General features: G+C 41.1%; 1 protein-coding gene across 4 annotated transcripts in view; it reads right to left on the bottom strand.

The window, feature by feature from the left end:
- Positions 1 to 2796: 2796 nt before the first annotated feature.
- Positions 2797 to 11463, bottom strand: part of ERICH2 (glutamate rich 2) — a 28434-nt gene continuing 19767 nt past the window's right edge. For all 4 annotated transcript variants that reach the window (XM_081937384.1, XM_081937387.1, XM_081937385.1 and 1 more), the window contains 4 exons: positions 9943 to 10136; positions 9070 to 9127; positions 5989 to 6060; positions 2797 to 3030 (listed from right to left, as the gene is read on the bottom strand). In XM_081937384.1, coding sequence (XP_081793510.1) covers positions 2897 to 3030; positions 5989 to 6060; positions 9070 to 9127; positions 9943 to 10136 — 458 coding nt within the window. In that variant the 3' untranslated portion in view covers positions 2797 to 2896. The remainder of the gene's footprint in view (positions 3031 to 5988; positions 6061 to 9069; positions 9128 to 9942; positions 10137 to 11463) is intronic.

Genomic DNA, 11463 nt, shown 5'->3' with positions numbered 1-11463 from the left:
CGGAATGCTGTTGATTCTGCCCTGCTGGTAAGTAACCTAGTTTTTTTTCTTTTATTTTTTTAATGTATTTTAAAATAATATTTTATTTATTGTGCATAGAATTTTTAAAATAATTTTATTTAAAAGTATTGAGTATAGAATATTTTAAAATGGTTTACTTCAATTTATTGTGTGTGGATTCTTTTTTTAAATTGTCTTAGATTATTTTAAAAAAGATTCTATCCAAAATAAATTAAAATAAACCATTTTAAAATATTCTATACTCAATACTTTTAAATGTATTGTGCATAGAATTGTTTTAAATCGTTTTATTGTAATTTATTGTGTATGGAATATTTTTAAATATTAAAACCCCAATGGAAATTACAAGTTTAAAAATTTCCTCCTGGCAATTTTTAAACTTGTAATTTCCATTGGGGTTTTAATTTAACTTATTTTAATATTTATATGTTATTATAATGATTGTATTGTGTTTTATACCTCCTCCGTACAATGTGTAATTTTATAATATGTGTTTTATTTATTGTACGCCGCCCCGGGTCCCTTTGTGGAGAGGGAGCGGCTAACAAATTTAATAAAATAATAAAAATAATAAAATTAATGGTTTCATTTTAAATTATTGTGTGTGGAATAGTTTGAAATTGTTACAATATAAATTATTGCTGGTGGAATAATGGTTACAGTATACTATGGCTAGTACAATACCTTAAAATAGTTACAGTATAAATTATTGCTTGTGGAATACTTAACAATGGTTTTTAAGGATTTTTTTTATTTATAGAATATCTTTTTAAAATTATTTTTTTGGGAATTTTTATTTTTAATTGTTTATAAAATATATTTATACAAGAAATGTTATTCCTTTTTGCAAATGTTTTCTTTGTGATGCAATAATATGCTTAAAAGTGTTCAGACCAGGTTTATGTGTCTCAAAGTGGCTGCTTTTCTATGGGCAGGCCAGGTTGATGCAAGGCAGCTTTGCCAGATTTTGTGTGTTTCACCCTCGTTGTTTAGGTAATTCTGAGGTGGTTGATGGTTCTGTGAGCTTCCTGGCACTGTCCTTTATAATTTCCCACAATGCCTTGATGGTTTTTATTCCAGTGGCTTTGTCTTTCCTGTTCTTAGGGTTAGGGGAAAAAACTGGTTTCATTTGCAGTCCTTTTGGGGGGGGGGGAATTCTTATTTTTTGCTGTTAGCCTGGCACTGTCATAGTTTGTATCAGTGACGTGCGGTCAGTAGAGGCAAGGGAGGCAGGGCCTCACCTCTCTTCATGGAATAATAGTATAAAATATTATATACTATATATAATATTATATACATCCGTCCGGCCGCGCCCGGGAGACGCGGAGGGAGCAATGTTGTCGGCGCCTCCGGATGACGAACCAGTCGCTTGCTTTCGTCATCGGGAGGCCGACAACATTTCTGCCTCCACGTCTCCCGGGCGCCGAAGCAGTCCGGCGAGCGAGCGAGCGAGGCAGCGAGATCTTCGGTCACTCGTCCACCGGACTGCTTCCGCATCTCCCGGGCGCGGTTGGACGAAGGTAGCCAGAATGGCGCCGAAGCAGTCCGGCGAGCGAGCGAGCGAGGCAGCGAGATCTTCGGTCACTCGTCCACCGGACTGTCTTGGCGCCATTCTGGCTACCTTCGTCCATCCGCGCCCGGGAGATGCGGAAGCAGTCCGGTGGACGAGTGACCGAAGATCTCGCTGCCTCGCTCGCTCGCTCGCCGGACTGCTTCGGCGCCATTCTGGCTACCTTCGTCCATCCGCGCCCGGGAGATGCGGAAGCAGTCCGGTGGACGAGTGACCGAAGATCTCGCTGCCTCGCTCGCTCGCTCGCCGGACTGCTTCGGCGCCATTCTGGCTACCTTCGTCCATCCGCGCCCGGGAGATGCGGAAGCAGTCCGGTGGACGAGTGACCGAAGATCTCGCTGCCTCGCTCGCTCGCCGGACTGCTTCGGCGCCATTCTGGCTACCTTCGTCCATCCGCGCCCGGGAGACATGGAGGCAGAAATGTTATCGGCCTCCCGATGACGAAAGCAAGCGACTGGTTCGTCATCTGGAGGCGCCGACAACATTTCTCCCTCCGCGTCTCCCGGGCGCGGATGGACGAAGGTAGCCAGAATGGCGCCGAAGCAGTCCGGCGAGCGAGCGAGCGAGGCAGCGAGCGAGGCAGCGAGATCTTCGGTCACTCGTCCACCGGACTGCTTCCGCATCTCCCGGGTGCGGATGGATGAAGGTAGCCAGAATGGCGCCGAAGCAGTCCGGCGAGCGAGCGAGCGACGCAGCCTGATCTTCGGTTGCTTCCAGAGCCGGAGCGGGATGGAGCAGCCATCGCCTTGGAAGTGAGTCGCGCGGACGGAGCTTTGGGGCTGAGGAGAGAGGCAGGGACGGAGGGAGTGGGGGGAGAGGAGCCGCCCCCCTCACCCCCCAGGCAATGGGGAAAGCTTTCCCGAAATGGGGGGGTTGTCGAGGGAAATAAAAAGGGCGCGCGCTGGGGGGGGACGAAGGAGGCTTTGGCGTGCCTTAGAGGCGGGCGGGCAAGCAACGAAAGGAGCAGCGAGGGCGGGCGGTGGCTGCAGGCGGCAAGGCTTGAGCGGGGTGAAAGGGACTGGTGCCGGTGGAGGAAGTAATGCTACGCCGCGGTCCCCTTAATGTTCACTCAGGAAGGCGGAGAACGAGACCACGTGGTCTGCACAAGTGGTCTGCACACGTGGTCTGCACACGTGGTCCCATTCCCCGCCTTCCTGATGACGTCACCAGCCTCCCCAGCCATAACCCTCACCGCACGTCACTGGTTTGTATGTACAATAAATAACTGAATTAATAGACTATTGATTTTAATGTATTTTGCAGAAATAAAGAAAAAAGAAACTCATTGATGGCACTTCCAAATTTCTAGGAATCTTGAGACTCTTCAGAACTTGTTTCAGTTTCAGTCTCACTGCCTTCTGAACTGTTGGTCTCTTCTTCAGTCTCATCACTGCTCTCTTCCTCAGTTTCCTCATCTTCTTTGTCAGCACGTTGACTTTCTAGCATAGAAATGTAAAAGACACAAGCTTAAAAGCAGTCATTCTGCTAAATGTTCAGTATGTATGCGGCCTGTTTATTTGCTGGCCATCTGAATTTTCCTCCTGTTCCCCATTAGATGACTAGGTCTTAAGAGAAAATCCAATAGAAACAAAAATTTCTACTTATCTCCTTTCAAAAATTAGAATTTAGCGTCATAAAATGTAATAAACAAATCGGAGATGTGAACAACCAACAGCTTGAATTACATGCTGAAAAGATGTACCATATTTTTCAGAATATAAGACCCACCTTGGTGAAAATTTGGGTGCGTCTTATACATTGAATGTAGCCCCACCCACCATCCCCTATCCCTTGACCTCTGCCTCCCAGCAATTTATCTCCTTGCAGCAAATGGGGAAAATGGGGCTTGGGAAGGTTGCAATAGGCTATAGCAATCCCTGCAGCCTGAAACAGCTGATGATCAGGAGGCTCTTAAACTGAAAGTGAAACTTGCTGTTTGCTCCACGAGGCAAATTGCTGGGAGGCAGAAGGATTTTTTTCCTTGTGCTAATCAGGCTGTTTGCTGTTTGCTGCAAGAAGGTAAGTCAATAACTATAAATGCCTATAGCAGTGGTTCTCAACCTTCCCAATGCCGTGACCCTTTAATGCATTTCCTCATGTTGTGGTGACCCCCAACCATAAAATTATTTTCGTTGCTACTTCATAACTGTAATTTTGCTACTGTTATGGATCGTAATGTAAATATCTGATATGCAGGATGTATTTTCATTATTACAAATTGAACATAATTAAAGCATAGTGATTAATCTGCCAATCTTGGTTTGGGAGAAGATCAGCCAGGTTGGGATTTTCCAGGATAAAACGACCTCCCTGCCTGCCTCCAGCAGCAGTTCCTGGTTTACACGAGTTTCACTTTATTAACTTTTTTTACATTCCTTTCCCCCGACCCACCCACCCAGTTTTTTTCTTTCTTTTCTTTCTTCCTTTCTTTTTTTCTTTCCATTCCTCCCTCCCTTTTCTTCTTTCTTTCTTTCTTTCCATTCCTCCCTCCTTCCCTTTTCTTTCTTTCTTTCTGTCTTTCTTTCCATTCCTCCCTCTTCTTTTTCTTTCTTTTTCTTTCCTTCTTTTCCTCTCCATTTTCTTTCTTTCTTTCCATTCTGCCCTCTTTTTTCTTTATTTCCATTCCTCCGTCTTCTTTCTTTTTCTTTCTTTCCATTCCTCCCTCCCTTTTCTTCTTTCTTTCTTTCTTTCCATTCCTCCCTCCTTCCCTTTTCTTTCTTTCTTTCTGTCTTTCTTTCCATTCCTCTCTTTCTTTCTTTTTTTCCATTCCTCCCTTTTCTTCTTTCTTTCCATTCCTCCCTCCTTCCCTTTTCTTTCTTTCTTTCCTCCCATTCCTCCCTCCCTCCTTTCTTTCTTTCTTTCTTTCTTTCTTTCTTTCTTTCTTTCTTTCTTTCTTTCCATTTCTCCCTTCCTTTTCTTTCTTTCCATTCCTCCCTCCTTCCCTTTTCTTTCTTCTTTTTTCTTTCTTTCTTTCTCTTTCTTTCTTTCTTTCTTTCTTTCTTTCTTCTTTCTTCTTTCTTTCTTTCTTTCTTTCTTTCTTTCTTTCTTTCTTTCTTAAAAATCGTTACAACCTGCCGTTAGAGTGCATAGTGGTTAATTCGTGCAAACAATCGATTTAACCCAGATTAAGAAGTTTCCCGAGAGCCTGTCCTGCCGGCTGAAGCATGTGGCACGACTGCCCTGCCACTCTCCTGCTCTCCAGGCGCCTTCGAGCCTCTATGCAGGCTGCTGGGCTGAAGCGGCACCGCTGACTGCGCTCGCTTTGGACGTCCATCGGAGCCGAGGCTGATCCACCACCCAGAAGAACCCATCTCCCCCTTCAGCGCCTCAGCCTTTCCCTGGCGTGGAGACCGGGCGGGGCGGTGTCTGGGTTGCGCCTGGAGCTGGGAGGAGGTTGCTTCGCCACCCGGTGTTCTTCATGCACCTGCCGCTTCAGGACGTGCTCCTGAGCATGAGCGATGCCGGTGGAGGTGGATGGTTTTAGGCGACCCCTGTGAAAGGGTCATTCGACCCCCAAAGTGGTTGCGACCCACAGGTTGAGAACCGCTGACCTATAGAATGTTCAATTTTTTAGAAAGATTGCTTTATTATTGTTCTAGACAGCTTAACAAAATGAAGAAGCTTTTTTGAAATCAATGCTTGATCTGAAATGGCCCAGTGCCATTGTATCTTCTTTTAAATAGCAGAGAATAACTATACTTCCAGAAAGCACATCAATTTTAACAGCATCTGTACAAGTATAGTCTGAAATGTAATACTACAAACAGTGTATATTGTTTGTACTGTTTGCTGTTTGTTGTTTGTTGCAAGGAGGCAAATTGCTGGGAGGCAGAAGTAGATTTTTTCCCTTATTTTGCTCCCCAAAAGCTAGGTGCATCTTACACTTTGGAGCATCTTATACTCTGAAAAATATGGCATATTTGGTAAATTTCCAAATGCTGTAAAGCAGATTTAGAAAATGCCTAGGATGCAGGAAGGAAGGGATCTGTTCCTCTGGTGGGTGCTATTCCATCACCCGTTAGGCACATTCAAATGCAACCCATTATAATTTATTTTGAAATTAATTCTTTAACCCAATGTACACTTACTTTGATGTAAATTGCCGTGTTTTTCAGAGTATAAGATGCTCCGGAATATAAGACACGCATTAGTTTTTGTGAGCATTAAATGTTCAGTGTAGCAAGAACAATAGTAGCATTATAAGAAAAAAACAAACGTGCTTTTAATTAGTATTGTTTCAGAAATTTGATTTATTATTCATCAGCTTTCTTCGTAGTGCAAATTATTTTACAAATGTTTATACCCTTCCATAACAAGTAACTGGGTGCAGTCCTTTAAATATTAAGTTCATCAATGCTTGTTAAATAGTTTGTAGTATTTCCAATGATCATACTCACCCAGAAGCAGTTTTTTCTCAATAAGTGGAAGAAACTGCTTAGCTTCAGGATTGCTTGGTTCATATATCAGAACTGGAGTTTGACAAGGGAGAAGCAATTAGTATTTCTGGGGTGAAAGAAAATACAAAAACTTCTTCCCAACCCTAATCCAAACCATCGTCCTCTATTTCATGAGTGAAAAAATATTCTCTATGCACTCTATTTAGGTGATAACCTGCTGAAAACAGAGGTCTGTGTGCGCGCAAGCGCGTGCATGAAAGGCGCTCCCCCCCCATTTTCCCATGCTTTTTTCGCCCTCCCCAGGTTCTAGAGGCTTTACCAAAGCCTGGGGAGGGCGAAAACAACCCCCCCCCACCTGGAGGCCCTCTGGAGGCTTCAGGGACCTTCAGGAGGCTTCCCTGAAGCCTCCAGAAGGCTTAAACCGACCCTATGAGCAAACCGGAAGTCTGTTCCCGAACATCCTGTTTACCCATAGGGCTGTTTTTTTGCACTCCGGAGGGCCTTGGTGGGGGGGCTCTTTTCACCGTCCCCATGCGCGTGCTGGCCAGCTGAGCTCAGCCTTTTTTAAAGCCATTTTTCACCCTCCCCAGGCTTCTGTAAAGCCTCTGGAGCCTGTGGAGGGTGAAACGCCTTTGTGTGCCCTGACAAATGGCTCCGTGTGCCACCTGTGGCACATGTGCCATAGGTTCGCTATCCCGGGTCTATGAAGACTGAGGCCACAATAATGCCATTCAAGAAAGAAGATGGTACTTTTCAACTGTGCTTGCTTCCTTGTCTTTTTTACTTAATTTTTTGACAACAAACCTCCCTCCCCTTCTCTCCCCAGGGGAAGTAACTGGCAGCCATTGTAAGAAATTTGAGGAGTCTTTGATTAATGCGATTTAGTCATTTCCAGTCATGGCTCCTCCATTTTGGTTTCAAGTTGCTGTATGTGTTAATGTAGCCTTAGGAAAAATACAGAAATTAAAGAAGTAAATGTATTGATTATAGAACCTTTTACAAATAACTCTACTGGTAGCTCTTTGTAAGAGGCTGGTACCTGGCAATAAGAATTATTTTATGGGGAAATTCATATATTTAAAATATTTATATAGTCGCCCCATCTGGGCAGCTCCCAATCAATATGTTCTTATGTAAATTGAAAGAAATGTATATACTTAATTTTAGGCATGGATTCATATATTAACGAATGAAAAATTAATGCATTAATGAGATATTTCAATTTCTGAAATATTTATATTATAAAAAGTTGCACAACATGCTTCTATATGGTCAAGATTTAGTAATATTTAAACTTTGGATTTTAATTTTAAGACATAGATTCAAGATATTAATGAAAAATATATGGCCAAGATTCAGTAATACTTAAATATTGGATTTTTAAAATTGATATTTTACTGACAATTTTCTTTTTTCCTTCTTTTTTTTTCTCTCTATTTAGTTTTTTTAAATAACTGTAATGGATGTAGTTTCTCTAATTACCATCCCTGATATTTTCTTCCATTGTTTGTTTCTTATGCTTCACAGTATAAAAAATAATTAAAAATACAAAACGAAAACCAGAAGTTGCTCCTTTTCTACAGACACATATAGACTTTATACAGTTATACATTTCTGATGAGTATAAATACAATACTTTGAATTTATGTACTTGAGTACAGTGAGTACATATACAATAACTCCTGCTTTCTTATGGAATCTGCTTTATAAAATTATATTTCTCAAAATTGGAGCTTTAAAGAATCCTCAAATCTGAGTTATGTTGAGGAAAAAAGAGGTACCAAGTTCCACCTCAGATCCAGCTGTACATCACCTGAAAAAAGGGTGGGTGAAATCTGGTGAGCATCAAACCACTTTTCTGGATGAAACCAGAAATCAGTAAAATGGCACCTAAAGATGAGCTGCCGAGAGAATGCCTGAGGCAGCAACAGACATGAGAGGAGGATCAAGCAGAGGAAATACCAAGACAAGACATGATCCTGCATGGGTTGTACCATTGACAGACATCTGAGGTAGCTGACACTGGGGAATTTTACTGGTGGCTAGAAAGGGCTGGATTAAAAGACAGTATGAGGCACTGATCATAGCAGCAGAAGACCCGGGACTAAGCCCCAAACCAAAGAAGCAGGGGTCTACCACATTAGACAGGTTCTGAGGTACAGGTTATGCAAAAAACAGACAGTCCAAAACATAGTGGCAGGGTGTAACATGCAAGCAGGAACGGCACACACTGAATAGCACAACCAAGTAGCTTGCATTGTCTGTGGGCTAGATCAGGGGTCAGCAACCTGTGGCTCTGGAGCCGCACGTGGCTCTTTCATCCCTCTGCTGTGGCTCCCTGTCACCGGTCGGCTCCACAATTGATAGGATTTTCAGTTAGGACAGATAGAGGAAAAAGGGACACTGCACTAGGAGGAGACTCTATGGTGGGAGAACCGGACTTCCAGTTGGCTTCAGAATTGAAGGGGGGGGGGCTTCCGCTCAGGATCTTTGTGGCTCTTTGAGTGTTTAAGTTTGGCGACCCTTGGGCTAGATCCTCCCAAGTCCAGATGAGAGATTCCACCAAAGGCCATAGCTAAATCCTGTGGGACTTCTAGATCTAGGCAGACATGCAGGTATTGGCCAATCAACCAGATATCGTGGTAGTAGACAAGGACCAGAAGATAGTGGTGGTGATAGATGTTAGCAGTGCCAAGGGACACTAACATCAGGCAGAAATATGAGAAACTGGAGCTTGAAGAAGGAACTAGAGGGAACGTGGGAATTAAAGGCCAAAGTGCCTCAGTGGTTGAAGAAGCATTTAGATCTGTGATTCTTAAAATGGGAGAGCAGCTTCAACAGATCCCAGAGCTCTCTGCCCTGAACAGTCTAATGCTGGTAACAGCTAAGATGCTGCACAGAACTGTCAAACTCCCAGGTCACTGGTTGAGGACCCGAGATTGAGGAAGACATACATGCCACTCAATGGGGTGAAAAGGATTTCTTAAAAAATATGGTACTTAATCTTGCAAAAAAATGGACAAAATAAAAATAATGAACACTATAAACAACAATACACTACTGACACAATGATGTACTTACTCATTTGACAAAGCTTCTTTGCAAGACTGAATTTCCGTTCCATTATTGCTTTCAGAAACTAGGAAAGATATTTTAAAATATACAAATTGAAAAAAAATGTTAAGCTTATTTGAGAATGTAATGTTTTATTGCATTTAATTGACTTCGTTTGTTTTAAATTTTATTTATGGCCATTCCTGAGACTGAAGCAGTGGAAGCCATGAGCATATCTTAAATAAATAAAACCACAAATAAAATATTGCATCACAGACTATACTACCGTTGTTAGTAATATATAGTCCATCTATGCATTATCTTATGCTGGTCATTCTTAGTGTAAGTATAATTTTAAAGAACTTTGGATGAACAAAATGACATAATTTAAAAACTAAAGGGATACCGAAAGATTGAAGATATTGTGCTACTGCATACATCTTCTGGAGTCAGAAGTATTTAAACTACAATGTCCATATATGTTATAGCCCTCGTATTCTCTGAAAGAATTAAAAGCAAAGTGAGGATGCAGCCTTTAGGGTAGAAGATAGCCTCAGAATGATATCACACCCCCTATCCGCATTAGAGTGGACATGTTACATTTTTATTGCAGGCAGCGTATATGAACATTGTTGAAATGAAAAATATTGTTTTGTCTTTCGTGCAAAACAAAGCTATTTTTCCTATATGTCTCCTATAATTGTACTTATACCTATGTTTTTTATATAGGGTAGATTCTTATTATTTTTACGATCTTTGTAACAATGGGATTTTTACCTGTATGTGGGAAAATAAACCCTATTTTAAGAAATAGCAACTCTATTGAGAAATATGTTTACTTCCTTTGTGTGAAAAGCTAATTCTATTTCAGTGCTGCTTCAGTTTAGTATATTCTTGTACCTCTCCCATCAATTGTAGTGGTGCAATTCTCTTTTGAGTTTCATTGCCTGTTTGACCAGTGTTGTTTTCGTCATCTGAACTATCTGGTGGCTTTTCATCATCATTTTTTTTGTCCACACTGTCCTTTTGTGGTTCAGTACAGACTTCATTGTTGACAGTCTTGTCATCAATCTTGGAATGTTTCATTTTTTCATCTAAACAAAATTCAAACTTCCATCAAAAGGATTAAGCGAGGCCTTTGGAATTCTATAGAAACCCTTTACAAATGTTAACACAAACAAAATCGCAATGTGATTGGTCCACATGGTTGATATTTGTCATTAAATTGCCCTCTTTTGTAATATTGAAATATATGTAAATCAAATGATTTTAAGCGCCTGTACAATAAAATGAATGGCTAGCACTGGATTATTGATCCAATAAAATACATACAGTCAGATATCACAGATATCAATAAATAGCATATTCTTCTGTATTTGTTCTACCTTCTAAGCCGGGTGGAAGCATGAGAATTATCCTGTCCTGTCTAATAACAACCATGGACTTCATACATAGGTTTGGATTCATATTTTTTTCACATCCAATTGATGTATAGTCAGTACACACCCAATTGCAGTCAGTAACAATTCTCTTTAAAAGAAAATTAAGACAGCCAAGTATTTTAAATGTTGAAAGCATATTTCAAGTGAGACAAGACTGATGCAATTAAGCTATTATCTTAGAAAAAGATATCTAAAAAATATATATAGTATGGTTGGTGGAGATAAAAATTCTCTCCCCCAACAACAGAACAATGAGCATGATTGCCATTTTTTAACAACCTAAAAATCTTTCAATTTAAAGAATTCTGTGCCCCAGAATCTGATGCTGGCTAAGGGCTTAGCTCTAAAATGAGAATGAGATGAATTCATAAAAGCAGGTCTACTGATGGAATCTCCTTCAAAAACAGGATAGCATACAAAATAACAATATGTGGAGAGCATCACTGTGGAGAGATTACTAGTACCCTATTTGTAGGTTTCCCTGGAGAAACCTGGTTTGTCACTGAGGGAACTGGAATGATGGAATTAAACTGAACTTGCCTCAGGTGTAGGAGGACTTTCCCTTAAAAATGATCATGAGGTTCACTTACTAGAATTTTTATATTCCACTGCACACTGCACTTACATTAGTTGTCAATCCTCACAGGATAGTTTCCCTGTGCTTAAAATTTATATCAACCTACCCTTCATTTAGTGAGAGGTTGACTGACATCATGTGCAACCATCATATGAGTTTAGCTCATAGAGAGGTAATGGGAAGAACTGGGAAGCTCTGTGAACATAGAGCAAATTAACTTCAGAAGTCAGAGTTAGAACTTTAGAAAACTATGCAATATTTGACAATTTTTCTATGAATTGTTACTACTTAGACTAAAAGGATGTAATGATGTAGAAGACGGTGACTTCTTTTGTTAGCTCACTCATGGACGTGTTGATGTAGTTTCTTCCTTCAGATGAAAGGAAGTATGTGACACCAAAA

This window comes from Natrix helvetica (genome assembly GCF_964273705.1).
Source record: "Natrix helvetica genome assembly, chromosome: 1".
Lineage (NCBI taxonomy): Eukaryota > Metazoa > Chordata > Lepidosauria > Squamata > Natricidae > Natrix > Natrix helvetica.
This window is presented reverse-complemented; position numbering and strand designations above follow the sequence as displayed.